This window comes from Hippopotamus amphibius, chromosome 6, assembly GCF_030028045.1.
Source record: "Hippopotamus amphibius kiboko isolate mHipAmp2 chromosome 6, mHipAmp2.hap2, whole genome shotgun sequence".
Lineage (NCBI taxonomy): Eukaryota > Metazoa > Chordata > Mammalia > Artiodactyla > Hippopotamidae > Hippopotamus > Hippopotamus amphibius.
Genome location: NC_080191.1, coordinates 151189453 through 151215320, shown reverse-complemented (window position 1 = coordinate 151215320; position 25868 = coordinate 151189453). Strand labels below are relative to the sequence as shown.

Below are 25868 nucleotides of genomic sequence, written 5' to 3'. Positions count from 1 at the left end.
CTCTGGGATCTGAAGAGCTGAGTTGCCATTTCTCCATGGCCCTACTGTTGTCTCTTTTTCCCATTAGCTTCTACTGTAGCCTCTTTTTTTCCCTTCTAAGAACTTTCTAGACTATTTTCTCATGGTAGCCTTTCCTTCCTGTGTTATTTTCTAACTAGGTTTCTAATCTGGAAACCATTTCTTAAATCACCTGGCAGAAAGAAAACTTAATTTGTTTTGCTGGTGACTGTCATCTTGTTTCTCTCACTTCAAATTGCTATCTAGTCCCCCCCCCCCCTTTTTTTTTAGTCATCCTGTGTCATTTTCACAGCTTTTTTTCCCAACCAATCAGCAAATTATTTTCCCGAGTGACATTTCCTTCAATGCCCAAATTCCTTTTTCCTGCTTACAGACTATTGTAGCAATGCTTAATACCAGTAGTGTCTATCATTCAGTTTGCCCCAGGAAAAGATTTTTATTTATGGATTGAAAATTGCTAGCAGCAATCACTATCTCTTCTACCTTTGTGATTACCACAAAGCTGCTGCTTTCTCAGTTCTGAGAACCCGTACCTTGGGACTTCTCAAATCCTCTAGTCCCAATTCCTTCTGGACATATCCTGTCAAAATGGTAACATTTTCCACCAAAAAGACTAGAGGAGAACACCTTCCAATACCCTGTCCCTATGCATCTGAAGGACTCAGTTGCAGTACATGTAGATGTTAAGAAAACTCACTTGAGTATTTTTAAATTTTCTTGTCTGTGAAACAACTCTCTCACTGATACTGCCTGCAGCCTTAGAAAGCTAACATGCACCACTGGGTGTCAGATCACAATTACATATAATTAGCAAACTTCAACTCTTTCAAAAGATGGCAACTGATTAAACAAGACTAAGAACTAAAGAATCCAGGGTTAACAAATCATCCTTAGAATGGTTATTTCAGAATAAGACTGAGTTGTAAGAAAGATTTTACTTATTATGTGATGTGTAATTTATGAAAAAAATTAACAAAAACAACTGGCAGTGATGAGGTAATCTGTAGAAATGAGGCTATTTGGGGAAGAAAAACAGCACTTTAAGTTATCCTATCTTCAGTAATTTTAAAGAGAGACAGCAATGGAACACGGTGTTTCTTATTTGGAAGAGTTAAATTCCAAATTGGATATTGCAAATAAATAGACTTTCAAGGGTGGTCAGAGGTCACCATCTCCTCCCATCTGCTTGCTTCCTACTGAACTCACTCTTCACAAGTGGGTTAGTTTTGTATTTTTGTTGTCATTTAGTTGCAAAGATAGTGGCAAAAAGCAAATTATCAGAGAAAGAGCTGCATGAAAGTCCGCTGAGCGGGGAGGAGGGACAGGCTCTGCCAGACAGCGGCTCAGAAATCCGCAGCGCCACAGGCAGCCTGGGCTAGAGGGCCAGAGGCACCCGTCCCCACTCCGGAACCCAGGGAGTGTCCCTTTGAAACTGAATTGACCACTTCATCCGAAATCAACCCCTAGAGACCTCTGCAAATGAGTCAATCTCTCCCTCCCTCCCTTCCTTTCTACTGACCACAATGGATCATTTTGTTTCATTATGCTTAGTTTACAGAACAACTATGTTCCCATTGATTCCCTCTGATCGGAGGAAACATCAACACCATAAATGCAGGTATCTTGTATGTCTTGTTCATTGTTTTGTCACTAGCCCGGCAAACAGCAGGCCCACCAGAAACAGTCATTAAATAAACACATGCGTAAAGAAATGAGCTGATGTTAAAAAGGCCCCTTGAATAAGTCTTTGATGGCAGGTCATTAAGTGTTATTTTTTTTAATGGAATATAAATTTGATTACGAATACAAACCCTTAAATTAGAAAGTTGAGGTGTCTCCTTTCCCTGTAACAGTGGATAGCTTTGACTGCCTAACTCCCTAGCACTTTTCTATATAAATAATGTGCTTACTTTTGCGTATTATTTAAAGTCTTTGATTGAAACATAATTTAAAAATTTGAATTGGGAGAGAGATCCTATGGGGATTTAGGTTCTCTACTTTAAATAAGAATGGCGGAAGGAAGGCTTAGATCTCTATCACGTGGTATGCCAGCAGCAACTGCTTCAGATCCAGCTATGGCTCACAAGAGCAAGATGCAGGAGAAAAACTCTGCAAGGGTCTGGCCAAGAGCAAAACCCACAGGAAACCACAAGAAGTAAAAGCCTCTGCAAACCTGATACAATTTATCTTGGCTGCACCCTCTGGGCTAAAATAAACATTTTTCTCCTTTTGCTCTTTACCCATATGAATAGCAAGACATATTCTGAAATACCCAGTTAAATTCCAATATGCCACTCAGACACATCGAAGGCAGCTATAATAAGATAATATCTGATATGTTTCGTCAAATTACAAAAATTATCCGGCTAATAAATTAGAACCTTTAAATCCATGTAGCAGCTTGAAGTACAATATTGGTACAAGCTGATCTTACAAGTTGTTCCCTACAGAATAGAGTTAATATGATGAAACCAAGTGAAGAAATAGAAAACGCCCACACTTATTTTATTTTTATGGGAGGTAAAAACCACCTGCACACATTTCTGTTCAAAGAAAAATGTTCAGTTTCATTTTTCTCTCACAGAAATGTACTCCACAGAACTGAAACGATTTCTTTTGTTTCTTGTTCTATCAGAATTTGATTTGCATATTTGGGGACATGATAAGGTGCTCTCTGTGATTTAAAGAGTGTATAAAAAGGTAATTTGATCTCAAATTATAGTTTTCTTTATTTCTAATGCTGAAAGCTGCATACCCTTCTGAGAAGTGAGTCATGAGAGGAAGACATTAGCTTGCCTTGTATGAGATAATAAAAAAGTTCCACAGGGGACGAGTTACATATTATGACATTGTGAATATAAGGCTCATTTGGATTTAATTCATTACTACATCATGTTGCACAGGAAAGCAATTTTTAAGCAATAGAAGTGTACTTCATTTGTAAAGGACCCAGCTATAACACAGAATCAGTTATTGAAGACAGAAACTGATTTCCCAAATCAGGCATATAAAATTTAATATATTTGCTCCACTTATAATGAAAGGGAAGGGAACTTCAATGCCATTTTTCCAGAGAAGAATGACTCTTTGTAAAATTTGGAAAGTGCATTTTTGCTTGGAAAGCTGACTACATTTTGATGCCACCAAACTGAATAAGTTGAGAAAATTAAGCATTTTTTAAAATATTTGAAATACTTGGTAGACACTTAGAATGTAATTTCAAATTCTATCCTATAAATTTATTATTACATTAAAAATAAGATTTGAAATTAATGAAGTAAGGATAATGATGAGCACTGGCTTTTTAAAAAAATTTCAATATCGATTTGTCCATATCATTCAGTCTAAACCTAAAGACTGACTAAATTATTCTAGAGAAAAGAGAAAAAAAAAACCCAGCCAAATTGTATTGGTTTATTTAAGTTCCCTAAATCTGCATGTATTATTAGTTAGGGTGCTCCAGAGAAAGAACAGGATATATATCTATAGAGAGAGGGAGATACCTATTTTAAGGAGTCAGCTTATACAATTGTGGAAGCTTAGCAAGTCCAAAATCTGTGGGGTAGACCAGTAGTCTGGAGACTCAGGGAACAGTTGCAGTTAAAGTCCAAAGGCTTTCAGTCTGCTGGTAGAATTCCCTCTTCTTCCTGAGAGGTCACTCTTTTTCGATTAAGGCCTTCTACTGATTGGATGAAACTCATCCACATTATTAAAGATAATCTGCTTTATTCAAACTCTACTGATTTAAATGTTAATCTCATTTTTTTAAAATACCTTCACAGAAATATCTACAATAACGTTTGACCAAACATCTGTGCACTGTGGCCTAGCCAAGTTGATATATAAAAATAACCATCACACTATAGTTATATAAGCATCTAACATTTGGGAAATAAAATCACCTATCCATTTTGTTATAGTTTCCCAAGATGGGGGCAGTGGAGAGGAAGCTTTCATCATCCTTTTTTAAATATCTGAATTACCAACCAAATTTACTTTCTCTCCCATCAGCTAGAAATATCCATTTAAATTTCTTTAGGTGACTGTAATAAAATACTTTACTTAGGCAGTGTTTACAAAATCAAAGTATCTCTTTTCACATATATCTTAATTTAAGTTTCTCCTGTAAACTATTCTGATGACATTATGGGATTAATGTTTTTAGTTGCAATTGTCAAATATTTTGCTTAATTTCTAAAGCATAGAGATTTTTAGATTGCAAATCTCGAAGGGCCATGTCTGCTATTTGAATCTTGATTTCATTGACGTTAAAAAGGAACATGAAAGAGAGAAGTAGGTAATCAGTTCCCAACCTTTCCATGTTTAACTATACTTCACTCTACTGAATGTGATCATTACCAACTTTTCTATCGCAAGAGTGTCGGGAAGTCAAGCAAATCCACAGGAAACTGACACACTTGATCCTCAAAGGAAAAGGTTTATTTTTCCCTTGTACTACATCTGCCTGATCTTGTTCCTTTTTTGGAATGAATACGATCAAGAAGTGAATGGATGAAAAAGCCTATTATAGTAAATGCAGGAAAGATATAAGAAAAATGTGATGAGCCTCAAGGTTGAGCAATTTTCAGGATAGGCAGCCAGTAAGCGCAGATGACCTTGATATAGCTGATGAAAATATTTCACTGACCGTCACTGCAAGAGCCCTTTCATTATGTAAAATATATTCCTCCCATTAAGAAAATCTCCAATTTGAAAAACTAAGAGTTCCTGCATTTTGATCCCTAACAGTTTAAGTTACTCCTGGTGTTTCACATCAGAGATAGATTTGGTGAAAAAGATAATTTGCTTACCAGGAAAGTAACCTAATTGTAGTATGTAACCTCGAGGATAAAATAATTGCGTGTGTAGGGAGCAGGGAGAGGGCAAGAGATGAGGGCTGGGGTGGGGGAGGGGAAAGAGAGACAGTGAGGGGAAAACCCATTGATTCTACTTGACCAATGAGAAGGAAGAAAGCAAGTCTTCAGGCTGAGCTTGCCCTAGACTGAGACAACCATTTCCTGATACTGGCAGGGCACGGAAAGATTCTGAGAGAGAATCTACTTTGCACCTGCATCAAACCTGTGATCATAGAAGTACCTTTCGGTGCAATTTTTACTTTCATTTCTTCTTTATAGAAAGGGAATGCTCTCTAGATTGAACAGAATATCATTAGAAACTGTCGAGTGACTGGCAGAGTGCTGGGAATACAGCAGACACACAGCACATGTCTGCATTAAAGAAAAGAAAATCCTCTACCTTCAAAATCAACTTTTTAGCACATGCTATGAGAATGTATATAACATTTCTTAAAGAGTCAAAGGCCTGACAGTAATATACATGAACAGCCAGAAGTATATGTTCTTCTCTTTAAAAAAAAAAAAGATAATCCACATAGAAATGGAGGCTTTGTCAAGAGGGTCTATATTTTGGGTGCATTGTCTCATACAATAAAGATTTACTGAGTGTCCATATACTACGACTCAAGGACTGGGCCAGGCTCAGTTCTTTCTCCACTGCAAGGTAGAAGGTGATTTATGTCAACAAAAAGAGAGAAAATGAAGTGCTGAGAGTTGCAAGGAAAGAAAGCGAACTCAACTGGTGGGAGACCAAAAAAGGGAATCATGGGAATTCCCTGGAATTCCAGTGGTTAGGACTCAGGCTTTCACTGAGTCACCCGAGCCTCCCTCAAAGGATGCCTAGGATTGAGAAGGTGGCCATTGCAGTCAAAGACCCTCTGTCAATAATGCTCATGCATCCTAATGGTGGGTGCTTCTCTTGCTCTGCTCCGGCCAAATGTCGAAAAGAATTGCAAAAGGCATAAGCTTTCATCTGAGTTGAGCAGGGCAGTTAAGAGAATTAATGTCACTCTACATAACACTGAGAAACTGAGTGAAGCAGCTGCTTTATCTCAAGTCGAGAGCAATAAAATACTGTGGATAATTAAATAAATCTTATCCTTTGTATTCCTTTTGTGATTAAATTTCAGACAATGTGCATTTGTTATCTGGAGAGATCAATGATAGAATAGCTAATTACTTCCTTTAGGAACCATCACTCTATTACTGTTAAATTCATGCTGCTGTCACTTGCATAAATTGAATAATGTGCACTTTTTAAGTACATTTACATGTTTTTCTCCAATTCAAATACGTCTCCCAACCTTCCTGCTCTCATTCGCTCTAATACTGAAATTGGAGAGGAACAAAAAACACAAACAGTAGAAAAGACAGGAGCCAATATAATTCAAGACAGAGGAGGAGCAGAAAGATGGCTGGAAAGTACAGCTAGAGACCAGAGAACAGGTGCTGATGGCATCACCATCATTAAGCCTTGCACTTTTAAAGTATAACAGCAAAATATATAGCCCTGTGGGATCAGAGGAGAGAAAAATCACTGAAGATAATTTATAACATTTTCTAAACTTCTGAAGAGTTAATCACCAGCTAAGAAAATATGGTGTTTCACATAATATTTGTAAAGATCATTTCACCATATAACTTAACTCATGGTTAATTACTTGCACCAAGCCAGAGAATGATGAAAAATATTTTCCCTGTCCAAATAATGCAGATATTTTAAAAATCTACAGATGTTATTTTATTGTTCATTTCATTGGTTAACTTAACAAATAAAATGTGTCAACTAAATAAAATCCAGAAAGATGGGACACCGTACATAAAATAATGGACTATTTTACTAGTACAACATACAGTAAATACAAATTTTTAAATTATAAAAGTAGTTCATACATGCAAAACAAAATACGAATGGTCGATTAAGACAAAAGTTTGTTAACACTATTTCTGGCCTATCAAACCAAAAAATAATGAGGACCTAGAAGGCTGGCAGTCCTACAAGGCAATTTGGTAACACAAAGCAAACAACTAAACAAATTTAAACTCCCTGAATCTGTGATCTGCTTCCAGGAACTTATCAGAAGGGAATAACTAAATAAGCACACAAAGACTTATGCATGAAAATGTTTGGACAGACAACCTAAATGTACATCTATAAAGAACAGGCTCAATAAATCCATGTCCTCTACATAAGGGAATACCAGCAGCATCTTAATGTAATGATTTAATTCTGTATTTATTGGCTTGAAAAATGGTTTTCAATATACTGTAAGTGGAAAAAATTCAAAACCAGATATCAAAAAAATATGCGTGGTACAATACAATTTTGCTGCTTGATAGGAAAAGACAGAAAGAAACAATAAAATTATGGGGAAAAAGGTGATAGGGCTATGGGTGTTGTTTAATTTTTTTCTAACATTCTGTATACTTTTTACTTCTTATAAGAAGGAAAAATAATAATGCCCCTTCCATAAAAAAAAACAAACATATTAGCCATCATTAGAATACCAACACATTTTCTCCTTTCCTTCCCAGCATTTCACAGCATCTACAGTTATCAAAAGGTAACATTCCTGCATTCAAAAAAATACTTAACCTCATTGGTTTATTCACTTCAATTATTATATTCGGTAACTAAATTTTGAGGTTTTCAGCATGCTTTACGCTGTTCAGCAATGTGCTTATGATGCTAGCATGCATATACATACGCCCAGACATATAGGTCATTCATTCAACAATATATATGATAAAGGCTCTGTGACTTTATTATCTAGTAGAAATAAAACACGTAGCAGTCACATTTAAGAGTCTTCTAAGTTAAAGAGCTCTCTTAACAGTGCCAGGTAAGCATTTCATACAAGATGATCAGCATCCCAACTGGCCAAAGCTGATTAGACTAGGAATAAACACCTGACAAAGTCACAAACATTTCTGACCCCCAGAGGGAAAATGGTCATATTTCATTCTGGGGAATAGGGATGGAGGAATAATGTGTTGGAGAACATAGCAGTGGGTACTGAGAGAAGAATAAGGTAAACAAAAAGTAGCACAGATGGAAAGGGAGGTAAGTCACTTTGGTGGTTCAACTCTTTTGTGAAAATTAAAGGACTGTGGCTACTGGGGTCCCTGGAGTTGAGTGGATCCAAATTCTTTATCAATAAGGCTCAATCAAATGAATTCCTATTCATAGATTATTGTGTGAGCCTGGCCTATTTTGATGCTTACAATAAATTTGCATTATGTAAACAGTTACTGTTCCAAGGCACCAAAAGCATACATTAAAGCAACTTTTAATGGCCTATTTTAAATCTCACACAACTGAATCTATCTGATATACGTCTGAATATACCCTGTCTGTTTACACAGAAGATACGTGAAAGAAATCAACCACCACTGTAAAAGAGCAAATGCATTTTTCAAATAGCAACATGTATATGCAGAAGTGACCAGAAGAGTCTTATTAGAAGACTGATTAATACACACACAAACACGGTCTTCATATTCCTGTGCTAATGGTGATGCTTTTCTTTTATTTGTTCAACATGATATCAAGTAGTTGGTTTATGTAGGCTTTATTATGGGGTAACTACGTCCTTAAACTGGAATATGCAGTCAATACGCCTATCAATGATTTTCTGAATCAACACAGTATTCAAACTTTTTTTTCTAAAACTGTACATAAAAATAGCACATGTGTAATCTCTACATTGAGCAAGTATGACTCAGGGAATGTAATCATTAAACACTTTTTTTCTCCCATTTATATTAATTGGGGCTAGTTTTTATTGTTTGTTTGTTTCACTGTTTCTGGATTAAAAACTTAGTAATTCTAATCACTGTTAAGTCACTCGAGTTCCTCCAGTGAGTAATTAAAAGATTCAGTGTCATTTAATCGTCAGAACTTTGAACTTTTCTTCACTTTTTAACCATCTGTAGACTGAGAAGCTTACAGCCAAGGAAAGGAGATAAGTCAGTTTCTTCTCTGCTTTGTGTTTTTATACCTGTTCTCTCAGAGCTTCTGACACCTCCAGGGTTGCAACGGAGCAAGTGAAAACAGCTAAAGTGGGAGCAAAATGTTCTCTCACTTGACAAGAGTTCTCAAGAACTGGTATAGTACTCTGAATCTAGCAGGAGTAGTCAGCTACATGTTCCACTTGTCCAGCTTCAGCAGTTCTTTGGTGACCCAGCCACCCATCCCACAACTGGGGACGTCTCACCTTCCTTTGACATGAGTAATACACTCTCCTCCACCTCCTTCCAGGCATCTGACCATACCTCTAGCTCTATCTCTGCTAAGTTCTTTCTGGCCATGCGGGCAGCTTGCTTGGCAAAGATATAAATACCTCCTCTCCCACAACCTCCATCTCTCTTTCTCTCTGTCAGTCCATTTGGGCTGCTATAACCACGGCCTGGTTGGCTTATCAATATCATGTCATAATTCTCAAGTGTGGCAATTCTAAGATCAGGGCACAGACAGATTCATTGCGGTGGCTGATAAGGGCCCTCTCCCTGGTTCACAAAGGATACCTTCTCCCTGTGTCCTCACATGATGGAAGGACTAGGGAGTTCAGCAGGGTCTCTTGAATAAAATCTGAGCCCATTCATGAGGGCTCCACCTTCATGACCTGACAACCTCCCTCCCCAAGGCCCCACCTCCTAATACCATCACATTGGGCATTGGGATTTTGACAAACTAATTTTTGGGGGGAACAACACATTTAGACCATAGTGCTTTCTCTTGCTCTTGCCCCCCCCCCCCCGCCCCCGCTTGGATAGAGTCCACAGAAGCAAACTTTGACACAGGCCACCCAAACCCACCACCTCTTCTTTTGCACTTTATTCACAACTAGCCAGTCCATGACTTGTCATGTAGAGTTCTCAGTTAGAAAGGCAGATACTCTGTGTGAGGCAGATATCCAGTTCTTCCAAGTAGTTCTATCAAACCCCTTTTCCACTGAACTTGAGGCCTCCTCCTTGAGAAAAGATTGGGGCTTACAACACCATTAGCAGCTTTCTCCAAAAATCCTCTTTTTTTCCCCCCTTTCCTAGTTCTCAGCTTCTCTAACCTCTCCTAGGCTAAAATAGGGTCATCATCTCAAGGTTTTATACTATCTTTTTTTTTTCCTCCAAACTTCTATATACAGGTCCTAATTAGAACTGTAGTAGCAATTGTCTTTAAGCCTCGGCCGGAAATGAGACATCAATAGTGACACTTTAACATCTTTACAGTATCTGGCTTTGATGTAAGTTGTCGCTTATCTACAATCAGAACATAGCCTAGCCTCTGAGTAATTATAGTTATATAATATAGTATTTTAGAATTATAAATAAGAATTATATTTATGATGCTTTGAATATAATCATAATATGAAAAATCTAAATGGTAAGTAAAATGATTTTCAGAATACATAATATAATTGATCAGTTAAACACAGATCTGTTTCTCAGTTACTCATGCATTCATTTTTTCCCTTAGAAAAATACTTATTCAATGTCTGCGGGACAATAGTCCAATAATGGGCAAAGCACGTTGGTCCATTCCCGCAAAAAGTCTGCAATCTAATCTATTATAAAAGGAGTATCTTTTATATTACATAACTGTTAGGATGTTTGGCAAGAACTGACATAGAGTATGGGCAGGACTGGAGAACCAAGAGAAAAGAGATACAGCAACTGATGAACAGAATAGTAGATCAGTGAGAGCCCAAAACTGATCATAAATTGATGAAAAGTACCAGTAGGAACCCATGATGTTCCGAGCCAATGCCAAGAGGACTTAGTAAACACAGGAAACCACAATAAGGCATGTAGTTAGCATGGCTACTGGGGAACAGTTGTCTTTGAATGAAGAGTTGTTATTTGGAAAACGTTATTGTAAACATATTTGTACCAAAATGTTATTTTTGATGAAAAAGACCTATTATCTCAGTAAGGAAAAAACTGTGGCTATCTGACAACGTAACTGTGAATTTGTGTCCAACCACTGAATATTGCTTAGAAATAAAACTGCCAGTGGTTATATTTTTTAAATACATAGATTTTCAAGTTTAAGAAAATATAGGCCTTACTGTAATGCAACTCCTATTCTGAGGGAAATAATGAATATGTTATTTAATTATAGATTTTCAACATTTTAGAACAGCTGCCTATTCACAAAAAGGACTTGTCAGTTTTTAAAGATGTCTACAATGCTGGGGGAAAAAAAATAAGGCAAAGAAAGCCAAAGGAATATAAGGAGAGAAAATATGTAAGCTAGTAAGTACACAAAATGCATGCCTGTAAGTTCTTTATGATTTCAATACAAACTTGACTCTGAACATACTAAAAGCCAAAGTAAAGAGGGAAGCAGGCTATGTTATGAAATTCATTGCGCTATCGTTAAAAACTAAGCTGTTGCTCAGGAAAAATGAGTTAAATCCATGGATCCTTTTCTAGAAGACACTTTTGTAATGAAATGAATGTTCACAATGAAGTTATAATAGACAGTTTTATGGAATTCTCCTATTTTCTTTCTTCTTTTCTGTCTCCCTCCCTCTCTCTCTCTCTTTTTATTTAAAATAACATTGCTGTGCAGGTTAGATCTATTTTTTGACAGACCCTTTGCCTTGCCCCTGCGCAAGGGGTCTGAACTCTTTGGGATGACTTTTCCCAGGCTCTGAGTCAGCAGCCTTCCTGCTGGGTTCAGCCAACCAACAGGAAAACTAGTAGGAGGGCAGGAGGAAGGGAGAAGCCATGGTACTTCTTACTCTGTCTTCAGTGGTGCCTCTGGCTGAGGTTACATCCCCACCACCAGCCCAACCCCTGCATTGGTGTATGCAGAAAGTTCCAGCTGCCATTAAGTTACCCCAACTCCCTTTGTCCCTCCAGCCTAGATTTAGTAACAGCTCCATTTTGTTGTTCATCTCTTGGCTGTATCAGTGTCCCCTGATTGGCTTCTAGTTTTTCATCACTGATGGAATTATTTCCCTACTTTAAATGCCCTCTGCTTTAAATATTCAGGGAGTTTTCTGCTATGGTTGGATCCTGACTGATGCAACCACTCATTATAAGACAATGGTATACCTTTCACTCAATTCACTGTAAATAATTTTACATTGAGAAATACCATGGAAATTGTTAGTATCTGTATATGACACATCCAGAGATGCTTTGCAACAGTAACTAGCAGACATAGAAAGGTGTAGAAAAATTCCCATGAGTCATTCAGATGTGATATTCAGAAAGGGAATTATAATTCACCAACATCAATGCATGTGATATTTCAGCACATAGATTAAATGATGCATCTTCAGTGGGCATGCTCCCTAGAAGATCCCTAGAAATGCACATGTGCCAACATCGTGATGGTAAGAAGTCAGTGTAACCCAGAAGGAATATCCTTATGATCTAGTATCCCTCTCTCTCATCTACCTACAAATAACAAATATGATTCACCTAGCATTGTTCTTTATTGTCAAGTATGGAAGACACACGTGGAGGCTAATATCTAATTTTCCTCTTCCAGTTTCTCACGTCTCTAAATATGTCAACTAGGGAAGCCTTTACAGTTCAACATATATGCTAATGATATAACAAGCAACAAAATTTGTTACCCACTAGCTATCGGACATGAGTGGTGTTTTTCCCAGTAACTCAGAATTAAGGTCTGATAAAGAATATTTTCTTAGCATTTAACTTATTAACAACACATTCTGACTAGAGAGGTCATATGCAAACTTACTTTAAAGAGAGAGATGACCTTTTAGAATTGCCTGATATATGCAACGCAACGTGTTTCAACAAAAGTACTCATTGGGAAGCTCAGTGATGCAGGGGACCAAACACTACCAGTGCTTGTCTTAGCTTCTAACAGTTATTTTGGTCCATAAAGCAGGTTTATTTTATTCTGATGTCATTAAAATTTTCAATCATATGTCTAATGCCCTAGTTTTTATTTCATGTACATCCAGAAATCTTTGCATCCCAATTTGGCCTACCTGGGCTTTCCCAAGAGGTAGAAAATATAGAAAATATACTGACTGGGTTCTTTCAGTCTCCACAGTAGTTATGGTTCTTAATATCAATTATTAAAGCAACATCATAAATTTGTACTACAGTATCATAAATCTGAACATATGCACCCCCCTCTGTGAAGGGGTTGCTGGTAAGTTATGTTTCTCAGCTTGCAAAACTAGTATGATATTCCCTGTAAGACATCTTTCCCAGGCGATGCATCCCACCAACAGCCATTTCTTACACACCTACCTGAAGGACTTCCTGATATCTTCTGCTTGGATTGTCTTGAGAATCTCTTGGTATAACTGAAGATCAGGTGTTCCTGAAGATATCGTAGCATTTGAAGGGCAATTTTTATGTGCATAATAGCCTATCAAAATTCCAAAAATAAATAAAATGATTGCTGTGCAAAATATTTTTAAAAGGCGGCCAAAGTTGCAGGGGTTGGTCTTTGGTGCAGATCTTGTATAATGGGTCACATAGTCAGATTCTTCTTGAAGCCTCTGAAACCTTCCTTTGGGTGAAGTTGCTGGTTGAATGGGATCAAGATTGAGGTCTGCAGTCTCTGAATTCTCCAGGTTCTGATTCTCAGCACTATCTAGCTGGAACTGGTCAAAGCCAGGCTCCTCCAGTTCCTTTTCCATGTCCCACTCTAAATCAAGGGCAGTGGCTTGCAGGTCATCATTGTCTAAGTACTGTGAATGTCCTGGAGCTCTTTGATCTGCATTGACCTTCTGATAGGCCATCTTTTTACCTGTGAAAATAAGAGAAGTTTATTTTCTGAAAATAAACCAACAAAGAAAACCTCCAAGGTGAAAACAAAAGAGTAATCTATATTAGCTGTTCAAAAATTTTAGTGGTATAATCAGGGGAAATACATCATCCCTATAGAAAATCATATGTTAATTATTTAATCTTAAGTTTTGCTGTTGATGTTTGGTATAGGAAAAAAAAGACAATAAATAAAAGTAGAAGGCACTTGATGCAAAGGCTATGAGAAAACAAAATACACACACACACACACACACTATTCCTTTGAAGCTCAGGAGAATTAAAGTCACAAATGCACAACTGCATGGAAGATAATGTATTACAATGAAGGCTTACACATTTTCAAAATCACTTTTAAGAAAAACTGAGGACAGAAGCAATAAAGCCGTGATTTGTTAAGTTAGGGGGGAGAAAAGACATTGGGATCAGTTACAACACCAGAGCTAATTTTAAAAACACAAATTCAGGGTAAGAATGAGAACAGCAACATCGAGTAGCACATCTATAGAAATCCAAGAAGCAAAATACGATGTATTGCCTAGTCATGAGTTATCAAAATGTTTGGAAAACTTTACGGCTACCATAGAAAGCCAACGTGTTCTATGGAATTAGTGACATGAATTGGCCTGGCTCGCTGAACTTTAAATAAAAGTCTGGGATGGCATCCAACCAAAGAGGGAAGCCTTTTGCCAGGACAGGAGAGTTTAGTTTCATAACCTTGCTACAGAGTGGCAGATGGAGGCTGTTCTCCCCTGCACAGTTTTGGATGACAGTTTGCTGCATCCTGCAGAGTGGTATTAGGATAACTGGGCTAATTAACTACAAGTGGTCTTCAGTCTGTATTCAGTAACACACTGGTGTATTATGGTTGCAGATCAAGAGTATTTATACTTAAATTTTCTGTGTATTAGATTTGTCATCCCAGCTGGCTTCTTAGGTCCCTCACTATGTTTTATGATTTTTCTATGTGCCCCACTGTGGTGGGTGAAAAACAAAGCTCAGCTGACAACTGATTTGCTAAGTGCCTTAGGGCCAGTTGTTAACTAGTGAACTCTAATGAAAAAGATACAAACAAAGGCTTCATGAAAGGGAATGGCATTATGTACAGAACTACGGGTATATACAATTCCAATTCTGGCTGGCATTTTAATTTATAAACTAAAATGTCCTGACCAAGAGAGTTCAAGTACAATTAAATATTAAACTTTACAAAATAAAAATTGTAATTCTGACTAGATTTCTTATCTGCTTCCATATCATCTAGGATTTATTCTTGTCCAGAACAAATAAAAATGAGTATCTAATATAAGTCAGGTACTGGGATAGGTGATGAACACAAAGATGAAAGGGTCCCTAATTCCTGAGGTAGGAAACGATTCAATCAGAGAACAGACAATTTGAACAAACAAGTAAGTCATAGAATATGCAAAGCACAAGGGAGATTCAGTGGTGACAGATTCTAGCAGAGAATATGGGAAATGGTTCCCCGCCCAAACTATCTCTGAGGTACTTCTGGAGAGAGAGGAGGAGTTAAACTAGGGCAGACCAGGGGTGTGAGAGGAGAGCAGCCAGGCAGAGGAAAATGCGTCAACACACAGAGGACTATGAGTGCATGGTGCATGGTACTTGGACCATCTGAAAAACCCAGACTGGTGTGCTATGACAGAGGATGGAGCACGCAAGCCAGAGTTGGAGAAAAAAAACTAGGAAAGGGTGACTGTGGGCAAAAGTTTTAACTTCTCTGCAACTCAGGGTCTTCATTTGTGAAATGGACACGGGGATAACATAAACCTCATAGTGCTGTCACTAGGATGGAGACATCCACTGAGTGTCACATAGACTATATGGGTTTGAAGGGACATTTGTGGTATTGGAGGAGGGAGGACTGTCCAGGAGTGCTGGAAGAAATAAAATGAGTTAAATACTGCAGAAGAAACTATATAATTCTGCAGGATATTGTGGAGAAGGGGCGGGAGGTTGCATAATACTAATACACACACATACACTCACACTGACACATATTACAGTTGTGTTCTTTTTTGTTTCCTTTTTGTTTTTCTTTTACAATTAGTCTATATGTAGAGACTAACATGTTTTTTAAAAGTACCACATGACAGACCAACTGTGGTCATGCTTTGCTGGTGCGATGTACTGGAACAGCCTCAGGAGTGATTCTGCAGACCCTTTCTCCCCCTCTCTCTTTTCTGTACTGCCTCCTTCCCTCTCCCTTTCTTCTGCTTGGCCTGGTTTCCATGATGATTCCAAAAAGTGCATTATTTGAATTCTATCTTTGGTCACATCAAGACAAGCAGAGAAAAGGAGTGATATGTGGAGTCCCTGATAATTATTCAGACAGGTTAGGAGATGGTTGATTAACTGATAGAAGACTTTAAATTACACTTGGTTAAAAAACAAAGAAAGTAGAAGATAATGCTCGAGAACAGGAAAAACCTGCAGGCAAAAGAAATAAAGTATCCTTAAAATCCATGATTCTAACCTCTCCCATATTACAGAAGAGGAAGCTGGGGTCCGAGTTTGAGTCATTCTTTAGTCTGAGAAAAGTGATGTTTGGGGACACAGGAGGTGATTTGTGGTTTTATAAAAATATGAGATTAATAAGTTAGTGGTAAACTAATAAGTTGTGGGGTTAAATACCCCACAATCAATTTTTTAATGTACATTACAAACTACTGCAATTTCTTGACAGCAGTCCATTTTTTTTTTGGGGGGGGGGTTTGGCTTAACTATCAATAAATTCCTATCTTGACATGATATTATGATATTTCTTTATCTGTTCAGTTTATGCATTATTGATTTACTTAGACACTATCTCAATATAGTTTTCTAGATTTTTTTTCCTCCCATTTTAATGAATCAGTCTCTCTCTAAAGGTTTGTTTTTTTTTTAATTGAATTGTAGAGTGTGGTTTATGCTTAAGGAAGACTTGGCACACAGGAGTTACTACAGAAATGTGAGATCTCTAATTCTGACCTCTAATACAAACATTCAAAGTCATTTCTCTACAAATCACTTACAAACCAACTGCAGTGATGAGGCAGAGTTTTCATTTCTAGACTGACAATAGGTATTCCATCACCTGTACATCAGCAATTTAACGCTTTTCAAACATCAGACAGAACCATCAATTAGAATGTAATGCAGATACAGATATTAACTCCTCACCATGATGGATATCTGCCTGACACCCTTACTACCACTTTTGGACTCATTACACATTTATAAATTTACACTACACTCTATCTTCCAGAACAGCAGTATCTGAGTAGATCGAGCCACTTTATGTAACAGAACCCAAAATATTTTAGGAAAATTTCCAAGAAAGTATGTAATAATATCTACAATGAAGCATTTAATACTTATTTGATAAATTTGTATTATAAATCCATTAGGAATTCATTTCTTTAAAATTATCTTGCCTTAATGAAAACAATACAGCTTTTTACAAAAATATCAATCTCTGCCCTGAGAGTTTTGTTTCACTTAATCTATTTAAAATCAACTCCTCAAAAATTAAACTGAGTAATAAACTACTAAGTAAAACTAATAACATATTCAATTTTAAGTAAACACGAACTATTTCATTTGTCTCGCCAAGAATGTAGCTTTCTTTAAAAACCTGTTCCCCATGAGGTCAAGTAAAGGAAATATCACATTTTTTTTTTAACCAGAACTTTCAAATTCCCAAGTACAATGAAAATTTTATATTGAAAAAAGAAATCTTCAGCAAAATCAGCATGTCTTAGGTATGACTGCATAATTATGCCAAACTCTATATTTTCTATAATTGACATACATGATTCATTTAATTTATATTGTCATATTACTTACAGCTACCCTATATAAGTAATTAAAAAATACATGTAGTAGATTTTAGAATCTACCACATAAATGTTTCCCTAAAAGAGATATACTTAGGTGTAGATCAAGTCATAGAAACTTGTTATATTTCTTAAAATAGAAATATCTGTAGCATTCTTACATTCTATATCATACTACTTGGTCTTTTTTTTTTTACAAAAGGCAATTTTATGAAAAAGTACAATACCTTCTCCATGTTTTCAACATATCTTATTTGCTCAGGTGAGATCCCTTCCAACCCAGGCTCACAATGAAGGCTAAATTGTTTTTAAAATTCAATATACTCAAACATTTATCTTTTATATACACTTATTCTTTTGTAAGGAAACGAAAGCAAATATAAGATGAACTAAAAGGTATTTCTTCTACACTATGATGACCTTAGATCAATAAAAAATGAATTTGTATTCTTAGTAAGCATATGAGTAGTTTAAAATAAATTGATACTTCAGAATGCTGTCTTTCACACATTTTTACTGGCAGAAACTAAGTAAATTATATAGAAATAAAAGATGAATACAGAAGTAGGCTGAAATTTCAATATATAAAATATAGTCTCTGGCTGCTGCAAACCTAATACAACAGCTTGCAAATATTTTAGATGATAAACACGTTAAACAAAAGTTTTATTTTAATAAGTTATATATTACAAATGCTAATTACAAGTATGATTATGACACTTATCTTGCTCAGCAATAATAATGAGGGAATTTATTACATGAATGCCCTTACCTTATCAATCTCTAAAGTAGCAGACTCTATAGTCAGACTACCTGGTTCAAATCCTAGCTCTGCTATGTAATTTAGGCCAGTCACTTAAAAGTTTTATGCTTAAATCCCATATTTGTAAAGTGGAAATAATAAGAGCACTGTATTTGTAGCATTACTACGAGTCAATGACATAAATGATTAAAGATGTTTAGAACAAGGTATAACACAGTGTAAGTCACCCACTAACAAAGCACCACTCCAGAAATTCTATAGGGTTAAAGAAAACAGAAGTATTTGGGGCTTACAACTTTAAAATACAGACTTAATTCAATTAAATTATGACCAGAGGACTTAACTTTCAATAACAAGAACCTGGAGAAATTGAGAGATGGAGCCGTACACTCAAGCACTTTTGAATGGGAAGCGTCTGTTAGTCATTAGCTGTGGGTCAGAGAGATACGAGAGAAGCGTGGCTAACATGTACATAAACGTTATTATTACTTTTGACTCGCAACCACCAATTCTGTATCTCATTATTACAGGGTTGAGTTTCTTCTCAATTTACAAAAACAACAGAGCTTTTCCACAACGCTCAAGAATTCAGTTTAACAGTTCCAGGAATTCGTGGTAATCATGAACATAGGTTATGTATGTCTTTGGTAGAAAACCATGTTTGGCGTAGGTGGCTGACTTGACCATTGACTATGTTGATGCCGACAGTATTTTAACTTAAACAGTATAAAAGACTGTATATCTTATTAGAATTATGAACACATCTAAAGGCTTTTCTACTTATAAAAGTTATTTTACAAGTAAAATAAATAAATGAGTCTGGCAGATTAACTTGAAAACATAAGGCAGAATCTCAATTTCATATGACAGCTCTATGATTGAATCTTTATTGTACAATGGGGAAAAAATATATTCATATAGTGTTTCCTGAAGCTTTGAATGTCAAATCATTTGCTGGTTGGAGCGGATTGATTTGAGGCAAAGGCATTTCTTAGAAATGTCAGTGCATCATCAAAAGGCATTCATTATGTACCTTCATGCAGCATTACTTTAGATGCTGCACCAGTGAACTAGGAGTGCCCAGAGGAATTTTTAAATTTAAGTTTAAGGATATTCCTTATAGGCTGAAAACATTTGACAAATTTTTCAGTATGAACCTAGTTTGTACAAATAAAGCCCATATTTGTGGAATAAATTTTTGTTGTTGAAAGCTTTAATGGTCTCAACTTGAGAGCAGGACTAAAGATAAAACTATAAAAAGAGTAACTCAGAAGACTATTCCCTGACTTAATTTTTCAGTATAATGAGATTTTTTTTTTTCCATCTGGTTTTGTGAAATGGTCCTGGCAATCGCTACAGTGTCTGGAAAGGCAGTAAGAATTCCTTATTTAATTGCAATTTTGTATGTTAACTGCAAAAAAAATGACAATAATTATTTGTTGTTCATGCTTCACTAATTGAATAAACAATCTATAAAGTAAGCGGAAATTATTATCTGTGCTTTATTTTTAGAAAAACAAATTAGGCCAAGCCTACTTTGGAGCAGGTAATATAGTACACTCAATTTAGGCAGAGTAGATCATCAAGCTGGAGAGTATAAAACTAAAACTTAACTCTGAGGCCTGAGTTACCCTGATCTCTTAATGACATGTAAAAGTTATGCTTCTAGGATGCCAAATTAATGAGCTATAAATTGCAAAATGCGGTCAAAACCATTTGAGAGAAAATTATTTGATGAAATCCAGCAGGTTTGTGTAAATGTGTTTTATATCGCTTGCATATGTATGACCACCTGCCAGTTCCCTGAGTGGGGCGGCCTTTCCTTGTGTACCTGTGTGTAACAGCAATTTGTGTAACACACTCTAGCTGAACGGTTAGTTGGACCCACATGAGTTCCTGTATTTACAGTAAGGTTTCCAATGTTAGAATGACATAATTTGATATAGAACTTGGCAAAGAGAAGAATTAATTTAAATGAACTGAAATAATAGAGTGCACTCTATGGGTTACTTGAACAGGTAGATACTCTGTTTGGTACTATGTGTTCAACTATCATGTGAGTTTCAATTTCCACTAACCTCACAAAACTCTATTTAGCAATGTGTAACCCGTTCCTGTTCCTGCCATGACTCCTTTCCTTTTCCTTTTTGGTGTCTGATTCGTCCTAGATTCTGGAGTATCTTCTTTTTTTTTTTATTATTTTTATTTTTCTCCTTCCTGGTCATCATTTCCATTTATTGTAAAGTATTTGAAGCATTTACTTACTCCTACAGAACTTACATCCTTTCCCCCTTCAGAGTAATTGACGTGGCTTACATTAGAAATGCACATACATGAGATAAATGAGACCACAAACCACAAACTAGTATGACTAAGGAAAACCACTGAATTTGAGTTTTACTGTAGTTGAGCTTCACTGCAGTCAGGGTGCAAAAGCGTGTCTGTGGGGTCTACTCAGGCTCAATCAGCTTTCCCCTAATCTCACTTGTTAATCACTGAAGTGTTTATTTTTATTTTTTCTGAGTTATCTCTTCTTGTAGCTGCCAATTTCCGTGCTGGTAAGCTATTTTTCTCTATCGAGTCAGAGAAATCCATGAGTCTTCTTTTTATCTTTTACTCCTAGATTTGGATATACAACATGCCCATGTTATGGTATCCGAAATCATAATCTAATAGATGATTTATTGAGCCCTTAAAAGGAGCCAGGACTTACTATAAGGTTAACACTTTACATACATAATGTCATTTAATTAAACAATCCTATATGTTAAGTACTATTACTACCCCATTTTACAGATGAGGTATCTGAGACTTAGGGATTAAGTTATTTCCCCAAGTTCTCAGATATTAAAATAGAAGCAGCTGGAATATCACACCAGACCTGTCACATTCCAAAACCTACTCTTTTAAAACATGACAACATTCAGACTCTCCGAAAGTTCCCAAAGTTGGTATCATGTTAACAAATTCAGAGATCTGATGGCTTTATTTATCCCCAGTTTGTCACCAATATGACTACAAGCACCAGGGGTCTCCACATCCATTAAATCTGAATGATCCTGCCTTGATCCTTAGATCCCCTGGGGGCTGCTCTTACTCCAAGACCTAAAAGATCTCTGTGGTTTGCTCTCCACAGTCCCCTAGCAGACACTGATATTTCCCGGCACTTTGGTTTTGAATAAAGTAGAATTGCTTCCAAGCGCATTGCTCTGAGGAAAAGACCACAACCTCCACTTTACAGCCTCTTCTTAGCAACACTAAAAATGTCTCTTTTCTCCTGCTGCTGGGGGACAAAGAGTAAAACAACTGTGTTTAGAACTTGAAAGCTACAGTTCACATTCAACCTGCCACTGTCCTGTGTTCAGGTATTCAAACTCTTTGGTCCGTTCCTACTATGTATGGTTTACATGGGCCTAAGAGGGCTTTGAAAGTATAAGAGTTAAAATGTCAATACAGTCACTGCCCTGATCTGAGGGCTGTCTGCCAGGAGGAGCCTCTTAGTTTGATAGATACACTGCAATTTTTTATCCTTTCAGCCAACATGAATGATCTTAAATTGCTGCTTTTTGACTATGGCTCTTAGATTTCTGGGAACAGACAGATGAAGCTTTTATCTACATGAGACCACTAAGCACTCTATTTTTCACTTGTTTTCAAAGGTACTTTATTGGCTTACTTTTTAAATATATTTACCCTTTAAAAATTATCAACAGGTTTCTACAAACTGGAAGCGCTTTATTCTAAAATTCATATCTCTATGTTTCCTAAAATCATAACACAGAAAGACTATTCAAGAACCAGGTTGGTAATTCAATGCACCCAGAATCTGTGCTTTTCATTTTCTGAAATGGTTCTTTTCATACTTGTTCCTTTAGGGTGTTATTAGGAAAAAGTGTTAATATATCACGATACTGCAGTTAACTGGTGGGAAAGGAAGAAGCCCAGAAAAACACATGGGTAGAGAATGTTTATATTCACTTAAAATTCAATTGCTAAGAAAACATGTATCATATGAACCATCCCAAATATATATTGGGTAAATTCTGAAAAACTATTCTTCAGCTAAAGATCCAAGAATAAGATCTTGATGTAAAAATGTTAGTATTCAGCTTATATAAACTGTTAGACCATGCAGTTAAGAAAATTAAAATTGGGGATTTAACCCAAAATGCAATGATAGGAATTCATTATAGTTAACAGCATGGTATGCTCCTTATAACACAAAGATTTCATATATTAATTCACTTAATCTTAGGGCTAAAAATGAATTTAAGTCAATTATGTTTGCACAAGTAGTAGGACTACATTAATGGTAAGAAAACTAAGAATTGTAAAGCTTTCAATTGACAACTGACTGCAGAATCAAAATTGAAATTTTTTAAGAATTATCTCAAGCAGCATAAGAGAGCAACAATTTGCCCAGGATTTTGCTATTCTTTCTTTCTTCTAAAATGCCATATCCGTAATTATACCCATATCCGAAGCTAAACAGGAATATAGTTGTGCAATATTTTCTTCTAGGCCTCCCACTCATACAAAAAAAATAGAATGTTATCTGGAGAAAAGGTGACAAAATTATTATTTTAACATACAAAATTCAAGTTCTTTCTACAAGTGACCTTTCTTTAAGTATGATAATACTAGTGACTATTAACCTTTTCAATAAAAAAGGATTTACTGAAGAAGAAACAGGATGAGAAATACTACAGCAATATATTACATCTGTATGACAGTTTGCCATTGAGAAGCTAATTTTTATTACTAATTTACATACATGCATACTAATCATTTTGGGTAAATTAAAGAAACTAAACAATTTACTAAAAACTATACTGGGCACTGCTTATGTCATTTATATTTTATTTATGAACAGGAATATTATAAAAAATGGAAGACCTCCAATGGCACATAAAAGTAATGCTGATATGAAATTAAATGTCAGGCAAAAGGCATGAAAACACAATATTCACAAAGGCATAAAATATAAAATGTTTAACAGAACTTTTATATAATTGACACTATTGAAAGGTAGTTTATCATAATACATGCAAAATTTTAAAATTCACCTAGCACTTCAATTTTAAAATGTCAACTATTACTATTTTACCAACACGAATTTTAGCTTTTCTCATTTACTTTCTTTCTTCCCATAAAGAATCCTTCCTCTTGTTTCTTTATATTATTTGCCTCCCTTCATCCATTCCCATTATTTCATTTTCATGTTTCCATTCTTAGTTATTTCACTATTGATATCGCAGGAAATTGTTGAAAATAAAGTAACTGACCATACAGAATTCACTTCCTTCTTTTCTATATATTGGGAATGATATATCTTGAATAAAGAAGCAATGGATTTATTTGAAATGATGACCTGATGGCCAAGTCAAAGATTCTTTGGCCCTACAATTGCAAACACACCAAATCTCGAGTCTTCAAAATAGTAAAACTCAACTTACCCTTAACCAGCTGCTTGGGAGTTCCATTACCTGACAGTGTGGGAAAAATCAAAGCTCTTCTAACACTTCTATGTAGACTTCCTTCAGCTGTTGCAACTGGTGGGCCTTCTCATTCCATTCCTCCTCCATAACTATAGCCCTCAAACAAAATCTCTCTCTCAATAATAGATTTTAGGAACTAAAGCTTTCTTCTTCTTTTATCCCCCTCTTTTTTTTTCAATCTTCTAAAGGATTGAGGTATTTAATCACTCCTGAGTAATTTTAAAATATTTTAGAGCTCAATATAACAGAAATATTATGGTTTCTGCCTAAAAAGGAACATAACCTTTAAGGATGTGAAAAATCAAAATTAAGTTCAAAGTTAAAATGGGAACAAAGCATCACAAGTTGTAAATAGATGACCTTCACTAGTTTAATTGTGCTAAAGAATATAGTATTAGGCGGGGAAAAATCACACATTTTCGTACCACTATGTACTGTCTGCTTCTATCAGTGCACTTAACCATTGAAATCATCCCATGAAGTTACTGTTGTTATCATCCCCATTTTGCAAATAAGAAGACTACACAGAGAGAAGGAGAGAGCTGAAGTCACTTGCTCTAGATAACACAGGACTTGAATTCGGCAGTATGGTTCCAGTGCCTGTGTTCTTAACCACTCTGCAATCATGACTGAAAACAATCACGTCAGCATGTTTTTAATTCCTCCAGAACTTAAGGAAAAAACATAGAAAAACATCACTCAATTTTCCCACAATCAAGCCCTAACAAAATCTTGTGGGATGACCTTTTCATATAATCCATCCCAAAGTAGCTTCCTTAGAGTCTTTCAGGAACAAAGTAAAGACAGGAAATGAATAAACTCACCCATTCACACAGATTTAAGTGTCTACTCGCTAGCCTCACTAAACTGGCTTGTGGCTTCCCCCAATAAACTTCACATCCATCCTCATGGATGCTGGCACCAAGCTCATGATTTTATTAATTTAAAATTTTTTCTTTTCAATAGACTTTTCCTCTCCAGTTGTGCCTTGAAGAATTAGGTCTTTTTAATATTTGTATTGCCCATAGTTTTTATAACAATTCTGCGACCGTGTAAACATTTGTTGGACTAAACCCATAATTTTGACAACCCCTGAATAATTCATAGTCTCCTCATATTTAAATCTACACTCTTTCGGAAATACACAGATCTTAAGAGCAGTCATTTAACTTAAATATGACAGCTCTTAATGAAACAGATTGAATGATAGTGCAATATTTATTTGCTAAAGTGTCTTATGAGAACTGTAATTAAGGCATGGATAACTTTTACAGAGAAGGAATCCTTGAAGTCCTGAGCACAAGAAATTCAACTACCCTGTTGGAGAGGCCACATGGAGAGGAACTGAGACCATATGGAAAGAAAGCTGAGTCCAGGCATCTAAACCAATGTGCCGCATGTGTGAGAACAGACTAGCCACCAGCTGAATTCTGATCAACAAGCATGTAGAGCCAAAGAATTGGCCAGCAGAGACCTGACCATATTCCTGATCAAATAAGAAGACATAATAAAACGGTGGTTGTTCAAAGCTACATGATATGGGAGTGGTTTTGAACTCAGCAATAAACAACAAGAATACCACTAAAGCTGTTTTTCCAAAACAGAACTCTGACCACATCACTTGACCACTTAATATCCCATGAGGGGTTTTATTCTGCATTAATAGGATATTTCACAGACTCCTTTCCAAGGCACAGAACACCTCTGTGCCCTGGCCTCAACTTCCATTCTGATCCTTTTCCCTACTTCCCACTTTCAGGAACACATCACGCACCTTGCACACGCTCTTCCTCTGCCTGATTTGCCCTCAGGTTCAGAGTCTTGAAGGCAGTTAATTTGCCTACTTATCTTTTATCTTTACAGCCTTGCACAATATTTTGAACCTTGTAACTGCTCAATAAATGATAGGCTCCAAATAGGCATGGAGTCTTGAAGAGAGTATGGAATTTAGGGTAAGGTAATTGCCATTTTACCAGCAATGCATCTTACAGCAATTACTTCAGCTCATTTAGCCTTTAAAAGAAGATGTAATATCTATTCTATGTATCTCTAAGTGTTAACTGATGAATACAATTAAATATTTAACTAAAGGCAATTGATAAACTGTAAAACCCAATATAACCACTAT

At 36.2% G+C, this 25868-nt stretch overlaps 1 protein-coding gene across 3 annotated transcripts in view; it reads right to left on the bottom strand.

The window, feature by feature from the left end:
• NAALADL2 (N-acetylated alpha-linked acidic dipeptidase like 2) overlaps positions 1 to 25868 on the bottom strand; it is a 1304194-nt gene that overhangs the window by 697462 nt on the left and 580864 nt on the right. For all 3 annotated transcript variants that reach the window (XM_057737701.1, XM_057737703.1, XM_057737702.1), the window contains exon 5: positions 13119 to 13623. In XM_057737701.1, the coding sequence (XP_057593684.1) occupies positions 13119 to 13615 (497 nt within the window). In that variant the 5' untranslated portion in view covers positions 13616 to 13623. The remainder of the gene's footprint in view (positions 1 to 13118; positions 13624 to 25868) is intronic.